Here is a 26408-nt window from a genome sequence, read left to right as displayed (position 1 = left end):
GTCCACGACTGGCTCGACACCCTGGTAGGTGCAGCGCTGGGCAGGGCATATAAGGCTGAGCTTCAGAACACCGGTCCTGTCAGTTTTTACAGGAATGCTGATCCAGAAGGGTCTTTCTTCTCACGTAGCTTGTTTTCTTGGCCAATAATTGATGTCTTGAGAGAGGGATCGGTCAAGGGCTAAAGGGGGAACAATCCTCTGAAGTAACTGTCAGCCTCAATGACAAACTAGCTGCTCTCAGTGTGTCCACCTCCTCTCACCACTGCCTCACTCCTCTACTCTGGGGTCAACACAAAATGGCTGCTGGTCACTGGCCTTATATAGGTTGGCCTGAGACCTGCAGAAGTCTCCAGTAGGTTCTAGAAAGTTCCTTAATGCTATCCTATGGACCTATCCTCCAGTAGTGTCCGTTATGACAGTTGGTGGACACCATTTTAGGTCCCTGGAGATCCCTAAGGTTTCAAGGGGGGTGACTAGGCCTCACAAGTGATGAGGGAAAAATGGCGTCATCGCCAAGGAACACCTAGCCCCCTGACAGCATAAAAAAACCTCCTGATGGACACATGTAAAAATAAAAATAGAAAGTCTGGGAGGCTAAGGGGGACAAAAATAAATCATGATGGTTAGAGTCTTCCCAGAAGCAGACAGGTCTAACACCCACCAACTGTGGATGAATATCAAATTCATTGGATTTCCATTCATGGACATAGAGTTTATTAGCAATCGCCAGCATGAGATTTGTTAGCGATAGGACTGGCACTTGTAATTTTGGTTTCTGGAGAACCGTGTGAACACCAAGCAATGTTGTGACGAAGTCTATTTGTTTGTTGAGTATGTTCTGGAGAGATCGTTGATAGAATGCCAGAATGGACAAACAAGTTTACAGGAAAAGAACACGCGTTCAAAGTTACCTCATTTATCACCACAATTTCAACATGTGTCTTGATGATGTGAGTCCCAGTTTCATGAGTTTAGCGGATGTCCCACACGCTTGTGAAGAGAAAAGAGTTTGCATTGGGCACGAGTTGGAATTATTATCTTTTTTGCAGGTATTATCACAGAGGGCTGAACAGGCTTCATACAGTAAGGGAGCTCTATTTAACAAAAGGAGTACTTGTTCCACTTGAACTGCATGGGAATAGATTTGGGAATATTAGTTGAATTAATGACCTAAAGGATTTTTGAGGCGAAGTGTCCGGTTTGGTTTAGTTTATTGGGAAGTATGGGAAGTCAGGTATTGTTAACCAGTCTTGTTTGATTAGTCTGGCTTTTAGTTGCAGAAAGTTGTACGGTTTTATGTTGGGGAGTGAGTGTTTGGCTTGGAGTTACGCAACGGAGAGAGATCTCTCTTCAACTCTCAGACTGACAACAGGACGGTTTCATTATACATTTTAATTCTATAATTGTGCTAAATCGCTTGCAAGTTTGATTTTTTTGATGGGATAACTTAATATTTTGTCTAGTGGAGTCAAGCAGCAGTCGTGTCAAGCAGGAAGTGGCTGCAGCGAGCTACCCTGATCGGTTTCATTGTAAGAGTGGTGATGAAGTGAAGTGGGGATATTCAATTCTTCTCGATAACCAGTCAGGTGGGGGGGGGGATAGTTGGGATTTCGGCCATCCATAGAGATCCGTATTTTCCTAGGAAAGCTGACTGGTAGTTATACATGTTGGGTACTTACAGTCTCTGACCATATACATTCTAAATTGAGCTTTTCAATAAGCATCTTGCTCAATTCACATTCCAGAGAAAGGTGGAACACATTTTCCACAGTGGGAAGAAAACTAGAAAAGATTCTGATCTGCTGCATCTTAGAAAGAAAATTCACAATTGGTGTGATCATTTTTCATGTTTCAAATCTCCCGCACCAAGATATAAAATTGGGAGGCCAGGACTCCAACAGGTTTTTGATTCTAGCTAGGATTTTTTCATTAAGTCTCGCCGACTCAGTTAGATCTTTGGAGAATCAATTGCTTAGATCAAAGGTTCCTAAACTTTTTAGAACCACTGCCCACTTTTTATATCAAACTTTCGCAATCCATCTACATTTAATGGAGATGAAGAGTAGTAATTTTTTTATCTAGCTAAAGCATTATGTGGTAGCTCATTAACAGAAAGCACATTTTTCATTGAAATAGTCACTAACTTTGCACATAGATAGTTTTCCTGATTAAGATTCATTGCAGCGCGGAGATACTCCCCCGGGAGTGATTCTAGCGCTATAAACACGCAAATTAAATTAAATTAAATTACTCTTAACTGTAATGCACATAATTGAAAATGTGTGGAAATCAGGTTTCAGTGAATATTTATGATTTGTGCATCACAAGTAAAGTGTCTTTATTTGTTTTGATCCATTCAAAATATCTGTTTTCAGCACACTTCAGAATTACAAAAAAGATGTACTTCATTTTTGCTTTTCTATCTGTTGAATGCATACAGTTAATTTACTGGTGTTTCCATTCTGTGTGTTGTAAAAAAAAACACCACCCTAAGACTGAACATAATTCACTTTAAAAACTCCTCTCACTCTGCAGTTCGAGAAAGACAACTAAAAATGAATCCCATGTTAAAAGAATAAGTAGCAGCTTGTCATAAGACATAGCGTGACATTTGACCTCTGCCATTGAAACACTGCAAATGTGGCAAGATAAACACAGCATTTAAAGGCATCTTCATTTATTGATCGGACTTTACCGGCCCACCAAACATCGACGCAACCCACCGTTTTGGAAACAATGGCCAGGATATTTAATTCATTTGAAGTTCCACTGCAAACCTGCCTCTCTCAGGAAGTCTGGGAGGTATAACATGTTGAGAGGAAGAACCTCTATTTTATCTCTGTTGAAACAGTAACCTGAGGCCTCCAAATAATCTTGGACAATATCTAGGGAGATTGGATCGATTTATCTGCACTAGCTGTAAAAACTAAGGTCATCTGCGTATATGTAGATGTTTTGAGAGTGTATGATTTGAAGTAAATGTTGCCAATATCTGGATGGATATTGATGCATTGTAGGAATAGGTCCATGGCTAAAAGAAATAATTGATTTGAAAGGGGACACCCAAGGAGGGAGGCTTGACATAGGTGAAAAGTATCAGACAGAATTCCTTTAGTTCTTATCCTTGTTATTCAGCAAGCACAGAGTAGCATCGCCATTCTTATGACCAGGTCCTCATGAGCGAAGTGCTGGAGGGCGACATTCAGATTAAGACCAAGAGATTTTGTCAAAGTCCTTTTCTACAACTAAGGCTGTGGCCATTACCGGAGAGGAGATTGCATGAGCCTTTCAATCATGTGACAAAATATTTGGTTGTTATCACTCACCATTCTCCTTTTGACAAACATTAAGTGTGATGGATGAATAAATTGGGTGATGACTTTCTCCTACGTCCATGCAAGGATTTCTGCAGAGATTTTGGCCTCCACGTTTATTAATGATCTACATTTTTCGGTAGAGTATGATCTTTGCCCTTTTTAGGAATTACCTGTATAGTAGTTTCTACCACAGGACCAGACAAGCGTTACCGACTCGTAAGTGCTGCATTAGCATATCTAGTACTGAAATGATTGCATCCGTGATCGATGATTTGGAAAAAGCCATTGTAGATGTATCTGGGCCGGAGGCTTTGCCACTGGGTATTGCTGCCATTGCAGTTAACATTTTGGTTCTTTAAATAGGTTGGATAAGCAAATCTCCAGCTAAGAGAGTGTTAACCTCGATTTTCTTAAGGAAAACCAAGTCCTTTTCTGATGTGGTTTAGTTGTTTGTTGCATATGGTTGAGGAATAGTATTCTTTGAAAGAGTTTGCAATTAGTTTGCTAATCAAGTGTAGGGTGCCTAATATGTCTTTGATGGCAGAGACTAGAGGCCTTTTTTTTACAGTTTAAGTAGGCTGCTACCATTTTCCCTGCTGTATTAAAATTGCAAAGTTTTTTATTACTTTTAATTCTTGGCACCATGCATGCTTCCTTTACTTAATATTTTATTGTATTTTTATTTCAGATATCTAACGTTTTTAAGGTAAATTATGTTTTTAGTTTACCAATGTTAAGATTCAAATAATTTAATTTGTTTGGCCAGAAAATCAAGATTTTCATTAACTGATAATGGTTGGCCTTAATGTCACGTAACATGGCCTTGCATGCGACCCACATATTGACAGGAAATCTCCAAATGTTCACGTTGTCCTTAAGGAACAGGTGGACTGTCTCTCTTAGCCTCCTTAAATCTGTTCATGTTTCTAATAGTTCCAGCTTCATACACCACCATTTTCTAAGACCAACCTTCATGACCACCAACATATATGTGCGGCCAGAGAAAATGATTGGCTGGAATGATGAAGATGAGATTTTATATAAATAGGAACCATCAATGAGGAGATAATCGATACGTGAATAACTTTGGTGGAGGAAGTAAAAGAAAGGAATGTAAATTCTCTTCCGGGAGGGTAATGACCACTCCAAGCATCTTCCAACGTGTGTGTATTGCACAGGCTGTACATTCATTTGAGGGCTTTCTAGTAGGGATATTTACATTTTGATTTCCTGTCAATTACGGCATCAATCAGGAGATTAAGACCTCCTCTGAAGATGATATTGGCATTATGCGGGGGGCTGCTAGTTGTTTTGTGCATAAATATCAGTGTTGTAGATGTCTAGGTCATCACTCTGAAGTCTACTAAACTACCACCTGCCTCCAATGTCCACCTGTGACATAATTCCCAAAGGGTCTGATCGCTTATAAATTAATATGATGATGCTGTTTCGTTTCTAAGTTTCCCCTGAACAAGTGAAGTCATCATCACACCCTCCCCTTCCCCTTAACAGCAGTGCTTTGGAAGAACCAATGTTTGTTTCTTGAAGAAACATAATACCCCCCTTGAGTCTGTAACACTAGTCACGGTGTTTCCTTTATTGAAGCACATGGTCGAGATCCTTGATTTTTAGGTCCATTATTTTTGGGCAGAGATCCATGTATCAACATCATCAGGGTGGAGGAGCACAATGGTGTCAGATTATCCAAACTACAAAATCTTCCTGTGAAACAAGGCCTTCCCCAGTAGCGTATGACTAAGGCGGAGGCAATCAGAGAGGAGGCTGTCGTCACCCTAAGCACAGGTGTAGACATGGAACTAGCGCTGTCAGAAAGAGGAGCTGCTCTGTTGGAGAATGAGAAGATGTCAAGAAAAAGCATAAGAGAATCGCTGCAAAGCATTGTGAACTCAATGTGGAGCCGCCACCGTCCTCCGGATACGAAGCGTAGATAAGGCTGTGTAGGAGCACCCATGGAACGGGGTCCTCCAACGTGAGCATCCAGAAATCATACATTATCGAATGGTTGTCAATTCAGCAACACCTGGAGATCAGCTTGGTTGTGAAAAGGTGTGAGAGAGAAGTAACATTAGTAATGTTTGCAGTATTTTGGGCAGGTGATACAAAATAAAAATGAAAGTGAAATTTCAAGATCTGTCGGAACAATGGAATATTAACTGATTTACAAACATAAGACTTACCCTATTTGAAAAGGTAATTTTTTCAAATGCATAATATTGTTCAAGGCATAACGTAGGGTCACCTGCATTACACGGATGGGTGATGCTATTGATTTAAGCATGAAGCACAATTTTTGTTGTTGTTAGAAAAGGGAGCAAGGTCGCTAAACCATTCCATTTTAAAAGTTTTTTTAGGTTTATTTTATTTTGGGGTTTTGAGAACCACTATCTCCCGCGTTGTGGAGTCTAAGCATGCACCTATCAGTACAGCGCTTAGAGAGAAGATTTAATTGCACCACTGACATCTCAAACACAAAGCCCCTCATTATGAGTGGTCCATATTAAGTCCCACTAAATGTGACCTTACAACTCAGAGTTAGAAATACTAGCCCTACTGGGAACACCAGAAGGCACAATTATCCAGGATTAAGGTGAAACTCTGTGGCTCCACTGAGAAATGAGGAATTATCAATAATTCCGATCTGATTCCCTGGGTAATTCCTCATTTTTACCCAGACATTCCAGCTGCTTTTAGCAGCCAAATTCACCCAGTGAAACTAAACAGATCCAACGCGCTCATAGGGATCCTGTAATCCCGATGCTCTTTAGGGGTGGGCGGAATTTGCGTAATCGCATTACGCAAATCTCTGCGAAACGGGAAGAAATCTCAGTGAACACCCAGAAATTCTGCGAACACGCGGAATTGCTTGTTCACAATGCTTTTTTCCTGTTCACAATCGCTGTTTGCGTGCTCGGGGGGAAATATCTTGCGAACACGCGTTTTTAGAACGCGAACAAGCATAAAATTTTGCGAAGTCGCGGAACGCAGAATTTTGGGCAATTTTGCGTTCTCTGCAGAACGTGAAATTACCCAAATTCCGCAAACGGAATGGAATTTACCACCCAGGCCTAATGCTCTTACTGGCCCCATCGGAATTATGAGGCCACTCATAATGGGAGCTGAGGTTCTGTGTAATTCAGTGGGTCCAGTCTGGGAGAAACAAAACTACTGAAACCAGGCTGTGATAAGGTCAAAAGGCAGACACCTCATTGGATACTTCTAGATAGCACATTCATTCACACATTATAAACATAAATATATACATTACATATATTTTGAATTTGTGGCCCATAACTGCAAAGCAAAATTGGAGGCCAGATCTCTTTGACATAAGACAAGCAACTGAACCAGTTGGCTTCTTACTCAAATCTCACCCACCCTCTGCCACGCCCAAACGCAACCCCTAAAGTCGGGACCTACCTTCATTCTCGTTCACGGAGTACCTGACAACAGGGGGTCGTTGCCTGGCCGGACGCTTGGAGATGCTGATGGGAACGTGCGTACGATGTGCCACTCTGGGAGGGGGCACTCGGGGGACACCAGTTTCTTCAGGTGGGCCAGAGAAGATCTGTAAGACAAGAACATTGAGAACTGAACAGTCCTTCTTGGGTAAGTCAGTGACCCTGCAAACATTTCATAAGGGCAACCTTCCATCACATGCTGCCCCAATGTCCATTTCACTCAGTGCCACAATATATGTTATTGCAGTGCCAGACCCTTTAAAGGACGATACTGTGCAAATGCAGAGTCTGGTGTTCCTTGCAAGTGTCCATGCCTCCAAGTGGAAGTCATGCCTGATAAATAATAATAAACCAGGAGTTCTGCAGATCTTTGCTATCCACCCCTTCGAACCACACACTGCAGGTTTTTTTTGGCTACTCAATTCATCAGGATATCAACTTCTCCAAAACTTTACCCTTTGCTGCTGCTCGCTTTCCCACAAACATGATTCTTGCCATACTTAACACCATCGCTGCTGATGGTATTCCCCTCCTGTGCTGAGCTATCTGTAAATCCCATTGTTCATGACGAACTGAGCTCGTCATGAGCATCGAAGGGGTTAAATCTAATGTTGCGCTGAGTCAACAGCCTTCAAGCTCTCAATTTCAGAGGGTTGTCCTCAGGCAGATTTGGTGCAGAATATCTCAGAAAGTTCAAGATATGTGGGTTTGAATATTATGAAAAATTCGACTACATCTTCTCTACCCTAAAAAGAAATGTAGAGAACTCAAACCCACTCCTTCACCAAGGCAGCTCAGAAGACAACCCCGTCATTCCCGACAATCCCTCTACAAGTAGCTCATTAACTAGAGACCGACAAGCCACTCAAACACAACCCCAGACAACGCCAACAGACAACCTAAGCAAAGACGAAAACAACACTATAAATATTACTCCAACCAGAGAACTACAGGAACCGGTACAAACAAATAACCCATCGAATAACCCTCAACCTGGAGCCATAGACGAAATAGAAAAATCATCATTAAGTGAGAATAAATCAGAGAGAACACAAAATACATATAACAACAAAAATAGCAGTGGTCCAACAGAATATGACAGATCAGGCTACCTTCTTCATTAACAAAGCCAATAAGTTGGAAGAAGAGCTTGAGACCGCCGCAGATAACATCAAAGACAACAAGCCTACATCACCATCCAACCCAAACGATATGAATAGGATGACCAAAAACAATGCACCCTGGAACGCTTTCAAATTATTAGACCAGAATGACATTACTAAAACAATGACATCCACAAAACCAAATAACCATTTTAACAACTCTATTCCAGCGAAATGCCTGAAAGAAATTAGCCACAATATGATTCCAATTTGGACAGACATCATAAACGCATCACTCACACAGGGGTGCCTGCCAGAAAGCCTGAAGACGGGACAAGTAGTCCCGATCATCAAAAAACCCCAGTGGACCCATCAGATCCAAACAACTATCGACCAGTAACCAACATCCCTTTTCTCCCCAAACTCATAGAGAAGTGTGTACAGAATCAGTTGAGTAAACATATCGACAACTACTCATTACTTGATGACTGCCAATCAGGATTCAGAGCGAATCATAGCACGGAAACAGCAATCCTTCACATTGTCGATGATGCACTACAAGCTCTTGATCGAAATCAATCTTGTCTACTCATCCTACTAGACTTGTCAGCTGCATTTGACACAGTCAACCACGAAAAATTACTGAACAGACTCCACGACAGGATGGGAATGTCCGGCACGGTTCTAAAATGGTTCCAATCATTTTTAAAGAACAGAACACAGAGATTCCTAGTAAACCAAACACTATCGCCACCTTGCCCAAACACAATCGGAGTACCACAAGGATCCACCTTATCTCCTTCTCTGTTTAACTTATACATCGAATCTCTTACAGAAATATTACGAAAATCAAAAATATCCTATCACATGTATGCAGATGATACGCAACTCTACATCAAGATCACTAGCCTGGAAGACATAACTACAATGAATGATGCCCTCAAAACATTGCTGAATTGGTTAACTAACAATCATCTCAAGCTTAACGCTAACAAAACCGAATTCTTACTCATCTCACCTCAAAAAAATCAATCCTTAGTCAAAGAATGGTCCAAAAGGATTACAGCATTAAACTGCATCCCAACGTTAGTGGATTTGGCGAAATCCCTTGGAATAACACTGGACGAGAACCTGGATATGAAAACCCACATTAACTCTATGGCAAAAAATGCCCGTTTCCACCTGAACTATTTGAGAAAGATGAAATCTTTTTTAACGGAGACAGACCTAAAACTAGCAGTGCAATCGCTGGTTATATCTAGGATCGAATGTGGTTGTACTACACTTGCCGGCCTTCCAAAAATTTCACCTGCACCCTTAAAAGCCTGCCTCAATGCTGCGGCAAGACTTATTACAGGATCAAGGAAATTTGACCACATCAAACCTCACCTGAAGGCCTTAAACTGGCAACCGTACGAGGCCAGAGTACAGATGAAAATGGCATGTATCACCCATAAAGCGATTCATCACAACACACCTAAATATCTCGCCCACAAAATAGAAATCACAGGAAGAAACAGACCTGTCAGGAGTGCCAATTATCTGCTCCTGAAACCACCTATCTTCAAGAAGAAAAAAACTTATGATAGGACATTCTCAGGCGTAGCTCCCAGGATTTGGAACTCCCTCCCTGCTAACATTAAAAGAGTTAGAAACACAAAAATATTCAAGAAAGAAATCAAGAACTTTTTTATGAGCAAGTTCCTCCCATAAACAAGTTAAACGTAACCGAATACTTATCATGGACTTTATAACCTTAAACCAAATAGAGGATGCGAGTGAACCACTTGAATAATACCTCAGAACATTGTTAACTCAGGTCTTAATCAACACCTACACGTTGCTGATATCCCGATATTAGCCTTTAGTTACTAGGTCGAAAACGACACTATTTAATCTGCATCTCTCAAGGCTTTATGTACACTGTTCTGTAACCTATACCATATGATGTTAAGCGCTCTGATACCCATGGGTCATGTCCGCGCTATTGAAAACTGTTAATAAATAAATAAATAATAAAAAAAATATGCATCACTACAACCACTAGAGTCTTGGCAAAGACAAAATGGCAGAAAAATGAATTAAAATGTTTCTCCTCCTGCTACAAATTTGAGACAATTGCAAATATGGATAATTAAAGGGTTATCCTGAAAGCACTGACGTAAAACAATTCCCTTCTGAAAAGGATTTCAGAATGTATTAAATATTGAACATCTCAAACTTGCAAATAAGAGGCGGGGATCCCCAGTTCTTTGCGTACAAGATGGTACCTTTCATCCCAGGTGGAATCTACTACTCCACTGTTATGTCTTCCATAATACTCTTAACCCGTAATGACTGCACCTCTTCAGCAAAATCACAAAGTGTGGTTTGTCATGAAGATGGGAACGGCTAACTTTAATTAATGAGTAAGGCTATACAAAAATACCAGGTTGCCAAAACAATTTGAAATTGGCGCCATTTTACTATAGAGAAGATTCTCTCAGTTTTCAGACGTGTACAACTAGATATAATAGGGCACACCCAAAAAATTCTGCCCACTTGGGCAGAGATTATTTGTACTCTGCTGGATGGAGATGCCTGGGGGAAGGGATTAAGTGGTTCTAAAAAGTAATCAGTATCTGCACAATCAGGTGAACAAAAGGTCTGTGTAGACTGTGTGGTCACCCACCCAACCATATCTGTCTAGCACTCCATAGAACTGCTGGTCAAAAGATGTATCTGATTGGTGGGGGGCTTTTGTGCCCTCTCCTCAAGGATGTATGCGGTCCACCACTCTGTATACGGCCCTGCAACCAAGCTGGCAAACAGAGCTGGTATAATGAAGGCGTGGGGCTGATCGGTAGTGAGACGGGTATCCCCAGTGCAATAAGGGACCATGTACCCACCACCGTTTATGCATGTGAAATCCCAATGCTGGAGATTCCCCACCAGTGAGAATCTCCACCGCTCAAAGCCCTGGAGTCCTTAGCTGGTGGTAGTTCGCTCTTCGCAGAGCAGAGGGTCTGAGCCTAACTTAATTCAGTACAGCAACTTTACAGTCAGGAAATACCTCTGTTAATTACTATTTACAAGGATAAGCTTTGAGCAGTGTCTATTGGTGTTAACCTCATAAGTGCTGCGCCTAGTCCAGCGGCCGACAGCACCACTACCTCGGGAGTGCTGCCGTCGGCCGTTGGACGTTCCAACTGCACCTGCGCAATGGAACGTTCAGCACTGGAGCTGGACGTTCCATAGCTGCTAAGGTGTTAATACTACAGATGAAAGCATATGCTTGTTTATATTATTTTACAGGTCGTGAAAAAGCAGATGGTGTTTGGTTCTTATTAGAAGAAAAAGAATGTTAGTAATAAACCAGTTTCAAATGCCTAAAACACACATTTTGTAGTGCAAATACACAAAAAAGCTTAAGGAGCACTTTTTTTCTAACTTGATTTGCTGTGTCATTAGATGCATCAGAAGAATGGCTGATCTAGTCTGTCCTGTTGTTTTATGTTAAATTAGATTATTGTCCAGAGATGGGCGTAGCGGTTGCACCGTCATCCGCTGACCTTATTAACCCCTTGTATGCTGATGACGAACCCCAGCCGTCATGCACTACGGTGCTCGTGTGCTGATGACAGCTGGGGTTCGTCATGGCCCGCCCCTGTTCTTTTGTTTACCGCACAGCGGCGGAAACGGGCCAGCAGCGAAGGGGTTAAAGCAGAGGACAGCCCGGTCCTGTCATCTCGCTATCACCATCCATGCCGGGATCACTAAACAACTCACTAGAAGACTACACACTATCCAGAACTCAGCAGCCAGAGTCATCCTCAACCTCCCATGCAGAACTCACATCACACCACGCCTCAGGGCGCTCCACTGGCTCCAGATCCACAAACGTACTCAATTCAAACTCATCACATACATTCAAGGCACTACACAACTCAGGCCGCACCTACCTGAACAGTCGCATCATCTTCCTCCAACCTCCCAGACACCTCCGCTCTGCAGGACTCCTCCTCGCACACATCACACACATACACAGAACAAGATCAGGAGGACGGGCGTTCTCTTACATCGCTCCTGAAGTGTGGAACGACCTCTCAGTCCACATCAGAGCCTCCTCCTCTCTTCTCAAATTCCACACGAAGCTGAAGACCTGGCTTTTCATTTAACCAACCCACCATGGGCAGATCTAGGCACACACAGGTGATCAGCACCAGTATATCCTCGTGGGTTTTAGAACGCTTTACAAATACGCATAACCTCTTAATCTGCTCCGTACTACATAAACCCACCATTTTTGCCATTCCACAGTAGAATATGTGCAGGAGGTCAAGCCCCAGTATGTGTTATTCTAAGTACCTCTCAGGACTGTACAACAGAATGCAATATAATCCCATTCAATTTCTCCATGCCCGCTGTAGGCTGTTAGATCCTACAATTTCTTTACAAATTTGTGTAACCTCCCTTGTATTCTAGGCTGCATAGTCCACTGTACACCTCTGACATCTGTAATGTTTAGTCCAGTTCTCCGCTATGCAAATACCAGGGCGCACTGTAGGATATAGTAGCCCTTTATCCGCTTTAATGGTGAAACCACCTCTCACTCTAGGCTGTACAGCCCCCAGGTTCGATGGCACTGTAGCTGCATTTGTAAATGTCTGGTCAGGGCTATAGAGGCCGGTCAGTACTATCCCCAGTATCTACTCCGCAGTTCCTAAGTAAACTGTGCAAATCCATGACTGACTTTACCATGAGTCACTATGGGTGCCACTGCAGGTTTTTCATTTGGCAGTTCCAATGTGTAACTCCTAGTCCCAATCCCGGCTGTGTAACTCCCAGCTCCAATCCCGGCTGAGTAATCCCAAATTGCAATCCTGATTGAGTAATCCCAAATCCCAATCCTGGTTGAGTAATCCCAAATCCAGGTGTAACTTCTGGTCACTGTCTAACTCCCAGTCCCAAGTCAGGTGTAATTCCCAGTCCCATACTGGCTGTGTATCTCCCAGTCCCACTACTGCCTATGTAACTCCCAAAGACAATCCTGGTTGAGTAATCCTAAATCCGAATCCAGGTCTAAATCCTAGTTGCTCCCAGTCCCAGCCCAGGCTGCAGAACCGGAAAACTCACTCTCCTTTGGGCGTCTCTAGGATGTACAAGTGCAACTCCCAGGTTCAACAAGGCTGTGTATACTCCACTCCCGCTTTAGACGGTGCAGCCCCACTCATATGGGTTATTGTTTCTAAGGCTTTGTATTCTTAGCCCTGCTGTAGGATGAACGCTGGCAGTCCACATCCAGGGCCAACACACCACATGCCATTGTGGCATGCTCCAGTGTGCGTGCGCCCAGTTCCATTGTAAGTAGGCTATGTTGTATGTACATGACGCTGCTAGCAGGGGACGTACACTACAATGTTATGCTATGTGCAACCAGTCCCCAGTCCAATCCAAAGCAGCGTTGCAACCAATGTCACTCTATGCTGTGTAACCTTCATCGCAAGCCTGTGCTGTGCCACTCCCAGGCTGAATGTACAGGGTCTGCTTTCCAGAGTCTTCCAAGGCAACATTACCAACAAGACCAATATAAGTTGTGTGACATAATTTCAGGTCTATACAATAAAGGAGTGTGTAGCTCTGAAACTTGTCTGCAGAACCCCACGCTTCACTTCATACTACGTACGCCAGTCATAATTCACATTATGCAAACACCAATCCCACAACACAGTGTTCTCTTACTGCCACTTCTGAATATAGTACTCTGTGTCCCAATTTTGTCTGCACCAACTCAACCCTAGATCTGCTCAGTATCACACTACACTATCAGCACTCTAGACTCTGTCCTCCCTAGCCCCACTCTAGGCTGCCTATTCACTCTACTTCAACTCTAGGCTTAGTTACCAAAAGCCCAACTCTACGCTGAGCAAATCCCAAGCCTCTATAGGTAGCGTCATCCCCATCATGACTATGTTGAGTCACTGCAATCCTGCTCTAGTTATATACTCCCAAACCTAAACTGAGCATAGCAGCCTCAAACTCTGCCACCGTAGCCACACTGTCACCCTGAGCTCCGTTCACTCTAGGCTGCATCGACTAGCAACACCCTAGAACATGTCACCAAAGTACATTTCTAGACTGTGTACCCTGTGCTTCTCTAAAGGCCATACTACCCCAGTGTCAACCTAAACCGAGTCACCCATAACCCCACTCTAGACATTATACCATCCCCTTTCTACACTGGGTTTAGTAATCCGAGCCCCTCTTATGACACACAGCTCCAGAACCCATCACCCCAACTCCAAATCCGGGGTTAGTGCGCACCAGCCCCATCTTACCCTGTACTGCTCCCAGCATCACTCTAGGTTGTATCTCCCAGCCGCACCCTAGTGCCTTTCCCCACAGTACTGTTCTAGGATGTGTAACCCTGTCTCTCACTCCAGTCCACAGTAAAACAGTCTTGCCATAAGCTGTGGCACCCCCTGCAGCACTTTCTGATGTGTCACCCCAGTCTCACACTTGACCATGTCCCTGCCCCCTTTAGTAGCAGCACCCTACTCCCACACCGTGGCACCTTGCACCCTACTTTAGATTCTCTCACTCTACAATGTGAGTAGCCCTATGCCTCCAACGGTCCACAGTGGTGTCTGCAATCCCACTATCTGCTGTGTCGCCTAAATCCCCAATCTGGGCTTTTGGGGCCTGTGTCCCACACGCGGCTCTGTCACCCTAGACCGATGCTAGGCTGCTAAACCCAGTGGTGCACGGGACACTGTGTGACCTCAGACTGCAAATGTCCAGGAGCACATTGTTGCCTGCTCTCTAGCGGGTTTCTGGCAGGACTCCTGTTATCCTCAGAGCGGCACTTCAAAGGAGAAGAGTTTAGTGGAGGCCAGCAAATATCACCAGTGGCAATCTGACAAGAGTGAGTCTGGCAACAACACTGCTTGTTTTTCAAGGGCATTTCAGGCATGATTTCTGGACTTGCCATTTGTGAAACATTTACATGGAGTGTTGTGCTGTCTGCTCTGTTACTGTGTATACAACGCATGCAGCGCGTATGCTGTATGATCCAACACATTTATCCCTGTACTGGAACAGTACTCAGCTGTTTGTTGAACTCGAGCATTGCTCGCCGACTGTTACTGTCGAGGCCAACCCAGACTCAGATCTCTCATTCAAGCTACGAAAGTCATCATACCCACTATAGGCCTTACCTAGGGTCTGACGGACAGGATGCTTGTCATAAACGTAGCGGATGTCTCCTACCCCATAGTACACGTTCTTTATAGCCTATGACACTAGTAATATGGCGGACTGGACATCCCCTCATCCAAACTCTAAATTAGGCCATATGTCCTACTTTCTGACCGCTATGCTATGCTAATTATTGTTTTTATTGATAGTCCTCTTTCCTTACTCAGTCCTCTGCCATTGAAACGCATGCTCGTCTCATTCACAAGGCTCGGTCCAGCAACATAGCCAGTGTGTCATGGTCCCTGGTACAATGAAGAGAATGGGCCTCCAAGCTACTGTTTGAAAAAACAAATACAGCAATAATCAGAGTTGCACTGCACCTGCTGCACCATTGAAAGCATCACCCCTGGCTCTGTTGGTACTCCACAACCATCCACCGCAGGAGCTCCATATTTTTCTCATCACAATCCCTATTGTCGCCCGTCAAATAACCTTTAGCACTGCTGCCTGCCTAAGAGACTCTTCCAGTCCAGGGCCTTCTTGCAATGGCTGATTGACTATCCAGAGAGGACTCAAACTAGTTATTGACAAGGACAAAGTTCATGAGACTCAAGGTGAAGATGAGGGCCTTAGCATGCCTTTGGTCAATCACTCCATCCCCTGAGCTAAACTGAATTTTCTGAAATGTCCTAAAGACCTGAAGACCTCTCCATTGCCACTTCCTCGTCCATCTTAAGGACTAGGCAACATTCTTCATAAAGATCTTTAAAGTCCAGACAGGCTCAGCTCTCATCTGTTTATGGGTCTTCTGGACCCTCTCGGGGATCAATTTTCTCCTCAACCATCACAGCGGAGTACGTTTCTTGGAAAGTATTGAATCTAAGGTTAACACCACCTAGCACTGAGAAGGAGCCTTAGGTGACAGGTAAGAACTGTACATGATCCATCAATAGATAAACTACCTGGGAATACCCTACTCAGCTGTGTCATTTTGTTTTGTGAATGAAGCAAGCTTCTATTTTAAACCACTTTTTGCTTCAGATAACACATGAAAGTTTGTTGGGTGGTAGATACAAAAGAGTGACAGTGCGACTATCTCACACCAGGAGTAGCGTTCCAATGGATGACTCTAATATAAAGGCAGAGTGTAAATACACAATTTTCAAATACTAAAGTATACATATTTCAAATAATTACACTGAAATAAAAAAAAATTTAAATCGCTGACATTTTAACATTTACAAAATTAATATTTATATGAACGCCTCTAAAACTGTACCAACAGTTGGGATCCCAAGTAATTTTGATCAGCACCTTGTAACGCAGTTCATGCTCCACAGAACCCCTCCGAGATGGGCGCCTTATATCCACCCACCGTCCCTTTCCTTCAGTGTTGAAATACGTCTCAGAACTCCCTAGGTCCCAAAGGTAAAACATGTGCATTTGATGCTGTAGGTGCCACTCAAAGCCCCCCAGCCATCCTGCTTTCTTGGCAGAGAAGAGCGACAAGGGCACCATATTGCATAGGTCTACTAAAGGGATTCACTACTGTTGTACTTGGAGGAAAGGATGACTGGCAGACAAAGGCACACTGATACCTTAAACCACTTTCTCCAACAAAACAACTTCTTAAATCCATTTATAATAATAACTAAAAAGAATAACCAGATACTCTGTAATAATGAAAACATACTCTAATTTTCCAAAGTTACCTATCAAAGTTGCCTGAAATATTATATAACTAAATATAGGGTTTTGTTTCATATGAATAAAGGCTGTGATGCCAGTGGGCTATGGGAGTGGTGCTGCTGCCCAGTGCCCTGTGTTTTGATGTGGATACTAAACACAATAAGATGATGGACGGAGCGCTGAAACTTTTTTTACTCTCACCCCTAGTCAAGAGATCTGGGCTAAATCCATCGTTCTATGATGAACAGCTGTGATGCCAGTGGGCTGGGGGAGTGGTGCTGCTGCCCAGTGCCCTGTGCTTTGATGTGGATACTGAAACTTATGACATAACTTCCTATCCACATTTAGGTAACAGCAGTGGGTTTTTTTCTGATACAGATCTGTTGTAGACTATGCACCCATGTATCGAGTTGATGACGTTTTTGTGCTTTAGGAAAAAAAATCCTAAAAGAATCTACCTCCCATTATTGCCGAGCAGCGCACAGTATTCTAGTACTGTCCTCCAAAAATGTCCCTGAGAGAGGTCTCATAATGTACGGGGGCAGAAAACGTGATGGAAAACACAGGAAACAAGGCCTCACAAGCCATATAGTCTAGTCAAATTAGTTTAAAAAATGGGCTAACCGAGAACTAATTGCAATACAATTTCTGTGAGTGGATTGTTATTGAACATTTTCCGTAGAAAACGATGGTGAAAAGTCTACCACTCTATCATGACGCGTTAATCCATTATGGCAGATTTTTCAAAATGGCTGCCCATTATTGCAGATATAGTGTATACCTGTTTATATGTGTGGTATCATTTTATATGTTTTTAGGGACGGGAAAGTAAAAAATAACATCAAAAATTGTTTCTGATGACCATAATATCGAATGATCGTGGAATATGTCAGATAGACAAAGTTTGTATAATTTTTTCGTTGACTTATATGACAAAGTGTGAAGGAACGTAAATATTACAATTAACTTTTGAAATAAAAAGTTTGCTATTGTTTGTGTTTTGTTTTGTAACTTTGCTGTTATTGTTTGTTTTTTTGTTAATCAAAAATGTTTCATTTATGTGTTACAGATTCTTGCGAGTTGCTATGAGATACAATGAAAATGGACGTAGAAAAGTGTTTCATTTGTGATGTGGTGTTTCAAGAAGATGACGATGTATCTGTACTCACTGAAAGAGGAGTGACTTGTTGGGTTACAGAGTGCTTGGGCAAGGGAGCCGCATAACAACACAGGCGCACAGCATCCTATTAGAAGTAAGACTGAGTAATGTTTGACGGCATCCCCACAGCCAGCCTGTTTCAGGTTAAGGACACTTCGGTTCATAACGTGCGTGATATAAGTAACACACATGAGCATATAAGGCAGCGCGGAACAATCTGACATAGCATGACTTAACAACAAAACATGGCTGACTTCTTCCAAAGCAGAACCGGGTCTGCCAGGTCTAAAAGTCCAGTGACAAGCCGCATTGACAGGAAGGAGTCTGAAGGCTACTCTCCTGGCAGGAGACCTTGGGAGGGGCCATCAAGGGATGCTTACCATGGTAAGATAAAAAGGGTCTGTGTGATGGGCAGGCTTACGAGTCACCGCCCACTATCTGATGACTAAAGAGGGAGGTGGAGGCGATACTGAAGATGGAAGCAAACAAAGGGGAAAACGCTTTAATACAACATTGTGCAACAAGGATCAGAGCTATGCGCTGCCTCTTCCATGATGCTCTCTCTACCACACACAGCTCCGCCTACACAGATGTATGTAGAACTGTAACAGTCTGCTCTAGACACCTGCACACACACATCAACATTCACACCGTGTACATAGCGCAAGGAGGACAGGGTAAAGAAAGACACAGCATACTACACACATCTACACCCCTAGACACAACTGACACATACACAATAATTCAATGAATTGTTCAATAGCTGCAGTACAGGCTGTTATACCAAACCTTGAGCCCGGGAAAGTTCTGTCTCCATCACATCTGAATCCAGGCTTGAGAGCCATGGCAGCCTAATACAACTCCAACAGTGTCAGGTGCCTTGTGGAATGCCCACTCGGCAGCACAACTTGTGGCAAGACTAATCTCACGAAGAGGTTCATGGGCATGCCAACCTGTAACCAAAGCTCGGCATTCATCCAGTCCTGCTGCAGCCATACTGTTCTGGCGGGACTGACATGGAGGCTGCCCCAACAGTCCCGCTCAAGTCACGCAATAAAGGTGTCCTGGAAGTGTGCAGGGAAGCACAGGACTCCATGTTGCGTCTAAAAGGCCAGGATTTGAGCATTTACTGCCCAGTTTACAGAATCCTATCAAATCCACAGTTGCAGATGACTACGTGGCTAGCAAGACGTCCTCGCAACCCCATTTTCAGACATCTTATGACTGCTAAGAGCGCTTAAAGGGCCCTCTATGTTTTTTTACATGTATTATTAATTTCATTTTAGGTCTCTGATGTAGCGGGACCAGGCTAAAAGAATATATAGTTACTGTAGCAGAAGCATCTCAAACAGGAAATATTGAATATAACTTGATGTGTGTTGGGTCCAGGATACACTGAAGTACAGAACGCACGCAAACATGTCATGGTGGACAGTGGGTAATAGAGTTGGCTCTTACATTACATGTGTGTACATTTTGTTCTATGTTTACATATGTGCAATATTATTTAAAATCTGAGGCTGCAGTGCACTAATTATGTACTCAAAACCTCACATTTCTTGGTCAAGTGTCAACCAGGCTACAAGGTTCAAAGGTCACCAGTTTAGCCACCAGACCACGTCTGCGCTGTAACTCAGAAGACAACTTCTCATGCACGACTGAAGACTTGCTTGCACTGCTTTAAACCGAATTGTTCCTGTTTGAAATGGAGTGACCTGTAAAACCCCTCAGAGGGCGGTGCCCACCAGCATCCAATGGTAGAGCGGTCCTCGTGGATATTTACATATTCTCAATGTCTGGCAGACCCCTAGAACACAGCGGGTTACTCAAGTTCGTGCACTTTGTTCCGGTGAGCGATCTGCAGCTTATGCGGCCCACAAAATAACCCTACCCTACCCCTCTCCCGCACTCACCTATGGGTGATCCTCTCTGTACCCCCATCTCACACACAGCGACAACCCTCTATCCATTATGTCACCCACTCAGTTCGTTGTCTTCTCTGCCCTTGTAACAACTGCTGGTATCCCTTGACCCCCCCCATGTCACCCAAAGCAGCCCCACCCCTATGTATCTCCTGTTGTCAGCATAAGTCCTCTCTCTGTCACCCACCCTCCTAATTCCGGCCACTCACACCTCATATTTTGTCACCCACAGCTGCCCCCACTCTGCCCCATATGTCATCTGCAGGTACCCTCTCCCCCACACCCCCCCCCACAGCTGCCCCCACTCTGCACCATATGTCATCTGCAGGTACCCTCTCCCCTTCATCCCAAACAGCAGCCCCCACTCTGCCACATATGTCATCTGCAGGTATCCTCTTCCCCTCAATCCCCCACAGCTGCCCCCACTCTGCCCCATATGTCATCTGCAGGTATCCTCTTCCCCTCAATCCCCCACAGCTGCCCCCACTCTGCACCATATGTCATCTGCAGGTACCCTCTCCCCTTCAACCCCAACAGCAGCCCCCACTCTGCCCCATATGTCATCTGCAGGTACCCACTTCCCCTCAAACCCTCACAGCTGCCCCCACTCTGCACCATATGTCATCTGCAGGTACCCTCCCTCCTTCACCCCCACAGCAGCCCCCACTCTGCACCATATGTCATCTGCAGGTACCCTCTCTCATTCACCCCCACAGCAGCCCCTGTTGTGTTTCAATTTAGATACCGTATATAGGTTTCCCGATTTATGCCCTTATATAGGCACAATTCGCGTTGCCCATATTTAGGCACAGAAATCCTACCCTTATTTAGGCATTATCCATGCTAACCAAATACAGGAATGGCCACCAACATCCGTCCATCCACGTCACAACGAGTTCTTGGGAAACCAGACTCTTAAGCCTTTAGGACTTCCCCTTGCTTGGATTATTGATTTCTTCAAGAACTCATTTATTATGCATGAACATCTATTTCTTAGGGGTTCATTCATGACGTTCCTCTGCCCGACTTTTTCGTTAATACTGGCATTCCTAAACACCTTCAAGGTGTAAATATACCTTCACTTGCCATGGCAAACCAACGGTTCGTCTGCATACTTGCACGACACGGCTCGCCGCGGCAAGTTCGGAAGGAAGTCGAGTCCCCGCCTGACGCACTGACCAGACGCTGTCATCCTCCTCGCAGAGAATCCAGCGCCAATGTTTCTGACTCCCCTTGCAGGGTGTTAGAGATCGAGACCCGGAAAGAGATTCCAACCTCACTCATTCTAAGGTATGGAGCGGACTAGAACCTAGAGGGACTTTTGCCAAATCTTGGCAACACCAATCTAAACTATAGCCCAACTAGACTATAGACAAACAGCACCTACTTCTTACCTTGTCCTACACATTGGTTAGGTACACTGGGGTAGAACTAGCTAGAAGCACCAGGTGAGTATTCACATTTTAGCCTGTGTTATTTATGTATGTATTTTTATGAATATATGTCATAGCTACAAACCATGCTATTGCAGTATTATTTTACCTTTCTGCTAATGGTGTACGTATTATACTTCGGATTCTGTCTTACGAGAAATAAGACTGTTCAATAAACCCTTTTTATTGAAACACTCGTCTATCTATTTATGTGTGAACTCTGTAGAAACGAATCATGCACGATTGACTGAGTGAAACTGTTATCTATTGTTTCGACGATTCTGAGACTGTTCCGATTCTAAAGGAAACAAAGTTGTCATGTTTATGCGGTTGTCAGAAACGAATCCCTTCTTGTTTATTCGAGAAGTTTCTAGTGACCTCTAAGTTAGCTGGCACACACAAGTAATTACATTTGATGTACTCGATAGAGTCATACTGACCTAAGTCCTATGTCAAAACTATAGTGTATATTATTCCAATGCGCAGAGCCTATCAGGGATATAGGAACTACACTACACCCCCAATCTGCCCCATATGTCATCTGCAGGTACACTCTCCCCCTCACCCCCACAGCAGCCCCCACTCTGCCCGATATTTCATCAGCAGGTACCCTCTACCCCTCATCCCCCCACAGCTGCACCCACTCTGCCCCATATGTCATCGTCAGGGACCCTCTCCCCCTCACTCCCACAGCAGCCCCCACTCTGCCCCATATGTCATCTGCAGGTACCCTCGGTAAAATCTAATAGAATTGTGAATAAATCTAGTACAATACTTGACTACAAAGCTAAAATTAATCTCAATAGTGTTACAGAAGGGCACCTTTGTCAATATCAAGATATTTGAGTATTTTTCTAACCCAGTTTACATAATTTTGTGTAAAACGTGTGCAAATGGGTTTGCACCCATTCTAACACATGCTCCCGTCAGAAGCTCAGTGCAAATTGCATTTGCTTCTGTGTTTGCACAGTCAGTTACAACTAGTTTGGAGCAGGTGTTAACTGTCCTTGTACCATACTGTTCAAGGAGCAATAACACCCACAAATGGGGTGCAAGAACTGCTTTATGTTGTTACCTCTATTACTATCACAGTTCCTCATTGCGTAAAAAACACCCTGTTTACCTGGTGCTAATGTTATTAGCACCATGGTGATTTTTCAACTCTTCTTACCTTTGGGTACAAATGCCAGTACCAAAATTAATGATACCTTTTTAGTTGGAGCCTAATAGACAGCGCATGCTCTATCTAACAGGAGTGGTGCCCCTTGTTTAATTTCAAACAGGAGGTCATTGAAGTGCATTATGTGCCCTCCTCCTCCCTCATTTCACTGTTCCCTGCCCTGCAGTGAGTGTCGCCCTCACGTATGACACACAGTGCACTCTCAGCACGTCAATGAATGGCAGCCCTCTCATCCAACAGATATATAGTGCACGCGCCCCTCGTGTAGTTGGTGTCCTGTCGCAAAGTGCACCCATTGTGACATGTTACAAAGCACATACCACATTACCCCCTATAAATGTCCCTCTGCAGGCCCCGTTCTTCCTAACCGGCGAGTGAGTGACTTCACTGTCACTGTTTTGCTTCTTTAATCATTTTTGGGGTTTTAGGAACCTTTTGCGCAATACCTGTTGATTAAAACCAAAACAAAACAATTACATGAAGCACAGTTGGTTAATCAATCACGAAACTTGGGCTTAGTTCACCAGTTCCAGAGTCTGCTGCTTTACCTGTTACGTTACTTCACTGCAAACAAAAATGATAAGTAAAAAACATTTTTATTTATAATGCCAATAGCTCTAACTTTCACAAATGCGACACCGTTTGCATTGCAAATGCTCGTCTTTATTTGAGAGGTACTGTAATGTTAACAGTCCAGCACAGGGTCGCACTAGGCACTGTGTGAGTGAGTATTATTAACCCCTTGACTGCGGAAGTAATTCCGTTGCGGCGCTGGGGGTAGGAGGGGCCGCGCGGCGCCGCCATGCTCGTGAAGGAACCACTCCGTCACGAACCACGGGCGCGCTGTGCTTCTGACGGAGTGGTTCTGTCACGGCCCGCCAGCTCAATAGAACGCGCCGCGCAGGCGCAAAATTGATACCGCGCAGGCGCGGCGGCCGGGCCGTGAAGGAACCACTCCGTCACCAGCACAGCACGTCCGTGGCTGGTGATGTAGTGGTTCCGTCACCAGCACGCAAGGTGTTAAAAGCATACCTTTGAAAGCGCTGTAAACACTAGAGTGTCAGATTTGCACATTATGTGTTAGCCTTATAGTGAGTTCATAATACGTTTTTAACTGACCTATATATTTAGCTTTCAGAGCTTTCGGCCCGGGTTGGAGGGGTAGGGGGGTCGGCAGGGGGGGGGGGGGGGGGGGGGGGTCGGGAGGGGCGCATGATGCCTGTATAAAAAACACAAGTCACCATTCGCCAGTGCACCAATCAGGGTAGAATTCCTATCAGTGTCCATATTGTTCTACACATCATATTGCACAATCATATGACCTAACTGTGCTTTCTTACCAGAGCAATATTGCTTCCCGCATATTAGTTTATCTTGCATTTATTTCTCATTTCAGGTGTATTCATCATATTTTACACCACTGACCCCTCCATTGTATTCAGGATGACAGTTCTCATACTTTTTTTATGCTGCTGATGTCATCCACAGACTCCCTCCAAACCCTGCTTTCGCCCACAGTAGCCCTATCTGCCGCACATCATGTCTCCTGGTAGCCCTCTCTTTCCCTCACGTCACCCACAGTAGCCTTCTCAATCCCTCATGTCAACCACAGCAGCCCGCTCAATCCCTCACGTCAACCACAGCAGCCCCCTCTATCCCTCACGTCACCCACAGGAGCCCTCTCTATCCCTCACGTCACCCACAGTAGCCCTCTCTATCCCTCACGTCAACCACAGCAGCCCTCTCTATCCCTCACATCACACATAATATCCCTCTCTAGCCCTCACGTCACCCACAGTAGCCCTCTCTATCCCTCACGTCACCCACAGTAGCACTCTCTATCCCTCAAGTCACCCACAGTCGCCCTCTCTATCCCTCACGTCACCCACAGTAGCACTCTCTATCCCTCACGTCACCCACAGTAGCCCTCTCGATTCCTCTCGTCACCTACAGTAGCCCTCTAGATCCCTCTTGTCACCCACAGTCGCCCTCTCTATCCCTCACGTCAACCACAGCAGCCCTCTCTATCCCTCACATCACACATAATATCCCTCTCTAGCCCTCACGTCACCCACAGTAGCCCTCTCTATCCCTCACGTCACCCACAGTAGCACTCTCTATCCCTCAAGTCACCCACAGTCGCCCTCTCTATCCCTCACGTCACCCACAGTAGCACTCTCTATCCCTCACGTCACCCACAGTAGCCCTCTCGATTCCTCTCGTCACCTACAGTAGCCCTCTAGATCCCTCTTGTCACCCACAGAAGCCCTCTCTATCCCTCACTTCACCCAGTGTAGCCCTCTCTAGCCCTCATGTCACCCACAGCAGCCCTCTCTATCCCTCCCGTCGCCCATATTATCCCTCTCTATCCCTCACGTCACCCACAGTTGCCCTGTCTATCCCTCACATCACACAGAGTAGCCCTCTCTATCCCTCATGCCACCCACAGTTGCCCTCTATCCCTCAAGTCATCCACTGTAGCCATTCCTATCCCTCACGTCACCCACAGTAGCCCTCTCTATCCCTCACGTCACCCACAGTTGCCCTCTATTCCTCAAGTCACCCACAGTAACCCTCTCTATCCCTCACGTCACCCACAGTTGCTCTCTATCCCTCAAGTCACCCACAGTAACCCTCTCTATCCCTCACGTCACCCACAGTAGCCCTCTCTATCCCTCGCGCCACACATAGTAGCCCTCTCTATCCCTCACGTCACCCACAGTAGCCCTCTCTATCACTCACGTCACCCACAGTAGCCTTCTCGATCCCTCACGTCACCCACAGTAGCCCTCTCTATCCCTTGCACCACCCACAGTAGCCCTCGCTATCCATAATGTCACCCACAGTAGCCCTCTCTATCCCTCACATCACTCACAGTAGCCCTCTCTAACCCACACGTCACCCACAGTAGCCCTATCCCTCACGTCACCCACAGTAGCTCTCTCTATCCCTCACATCACCCATAATATCCCTCTCTAGCCCTCACGTCACCCACAGTAACCCTCTCTATCCTTCACATCACCCACAGCTGCCCTCTCTATCCCTCACGTCACCCACAGTAGCCCTCTCTATCCCTCACGTCACCCACAGTAGCCATTCCTATCCCTCACGTCACCCACAGCAGCCCTCTCTATCCCTCACGTCACCCACAGTAGCCCTGTCTATCCCTCGGGTCACCCACAGTTGCCCTCCCTATCCCTCACGTCACCAACAGTAGCCCTCTCTATCCCTCACTTCACCCATAATATCCCTCTCCAGCCCTTATGTCACCAACAGTAGCCCTCTCTATCCCTCACGTCACCCACAGTTGCCCTCTATACCTCAAGTCACCCACAGTAACCCTCTCTATCCTTCACGTCACCCACAGTTGCTCTCTATCCCTCAAGTCACCCACAGTAACCCTCTCTATCCCTCGTGCCACACATAGTAGCCCTCTCTATCCCACACGTCACCCACAGTAGCCCTCTCTATCACTCACGTCACCCACAGTAGCCTTCTCGATCCCTCATGTCACCACAGTAGCCCTCTCTATCCCTTGCACCCCCCACAGTAGCCCTCGCTATCCATAATGTCACCCAGAGTAGCCCTCTCTATCCCTCACATCACACACAGTAGCCCTCTCTAACCCACACATCACCCACAGTAGCCCTATCCCTCACGTCACCCACAGTAGCTCTCTCTATCCCTCACATCACCCATAATATCCCTCTCTAGCCCTCACGTCACCCACAGTAACCCTCTCTATCCTTCACATCACCCACAGCTGCCCTCTCTATCCCTCACGTCACCCACAGTAGCCCTCTCTATCCCTCACGTCACCCACAGTAGCCATTCCTATCCCTCACGTCACCCACAGCAGCCCTCTCTATCCCTCACGTCACCCACAGTAGCCCTGTCTATCCCTCGGGTCACCCACAGTTGCCCTCCCTATCCCTCACGTCACCAACAGT

At 45.0% G+C, this 26408-nt stretch overlaps 1 protein-coding gene across 1 annotated transcript in view; it reads right to left on the bottom strand.

Annotated features, from left to right (window-relative positions):
- OPHN1 (oligophrenin 1) overlaps positions 1-26408 on the bottom strand; it is a 702970-nt gene that overhangs the window by 93615 nt on the left and 582947 nt on the right. Inside the window, exon 19 of the mRNA XM_086918347.1 lies at positions 6756-6903. Within this exon, the coding sequence (XP_086774473.1) occupies positions 6756-6903 (148 nt within the window). The remainder of the gene's footprint in view (positions 1-6755; positions 6904-26408) is intronic.

This window comes from Lissotriton vulgaris, chromosome 4_1, assembly GCF_964263255.1.
Source record: "Lissotriton vulgaris chromosome 4_1, aLisVul1.2, whole genome shotgun sequence".
NCBI classification, from domain to species: Eukaryota; Metazoa; Chordata; class Amphibia; order Caudata; family Salamandridae; genus Lissotriton; species Lissotriton vulgaris.
This window is presented reverse-complemented; position numbering and strand designations above follow the sequence as displayed.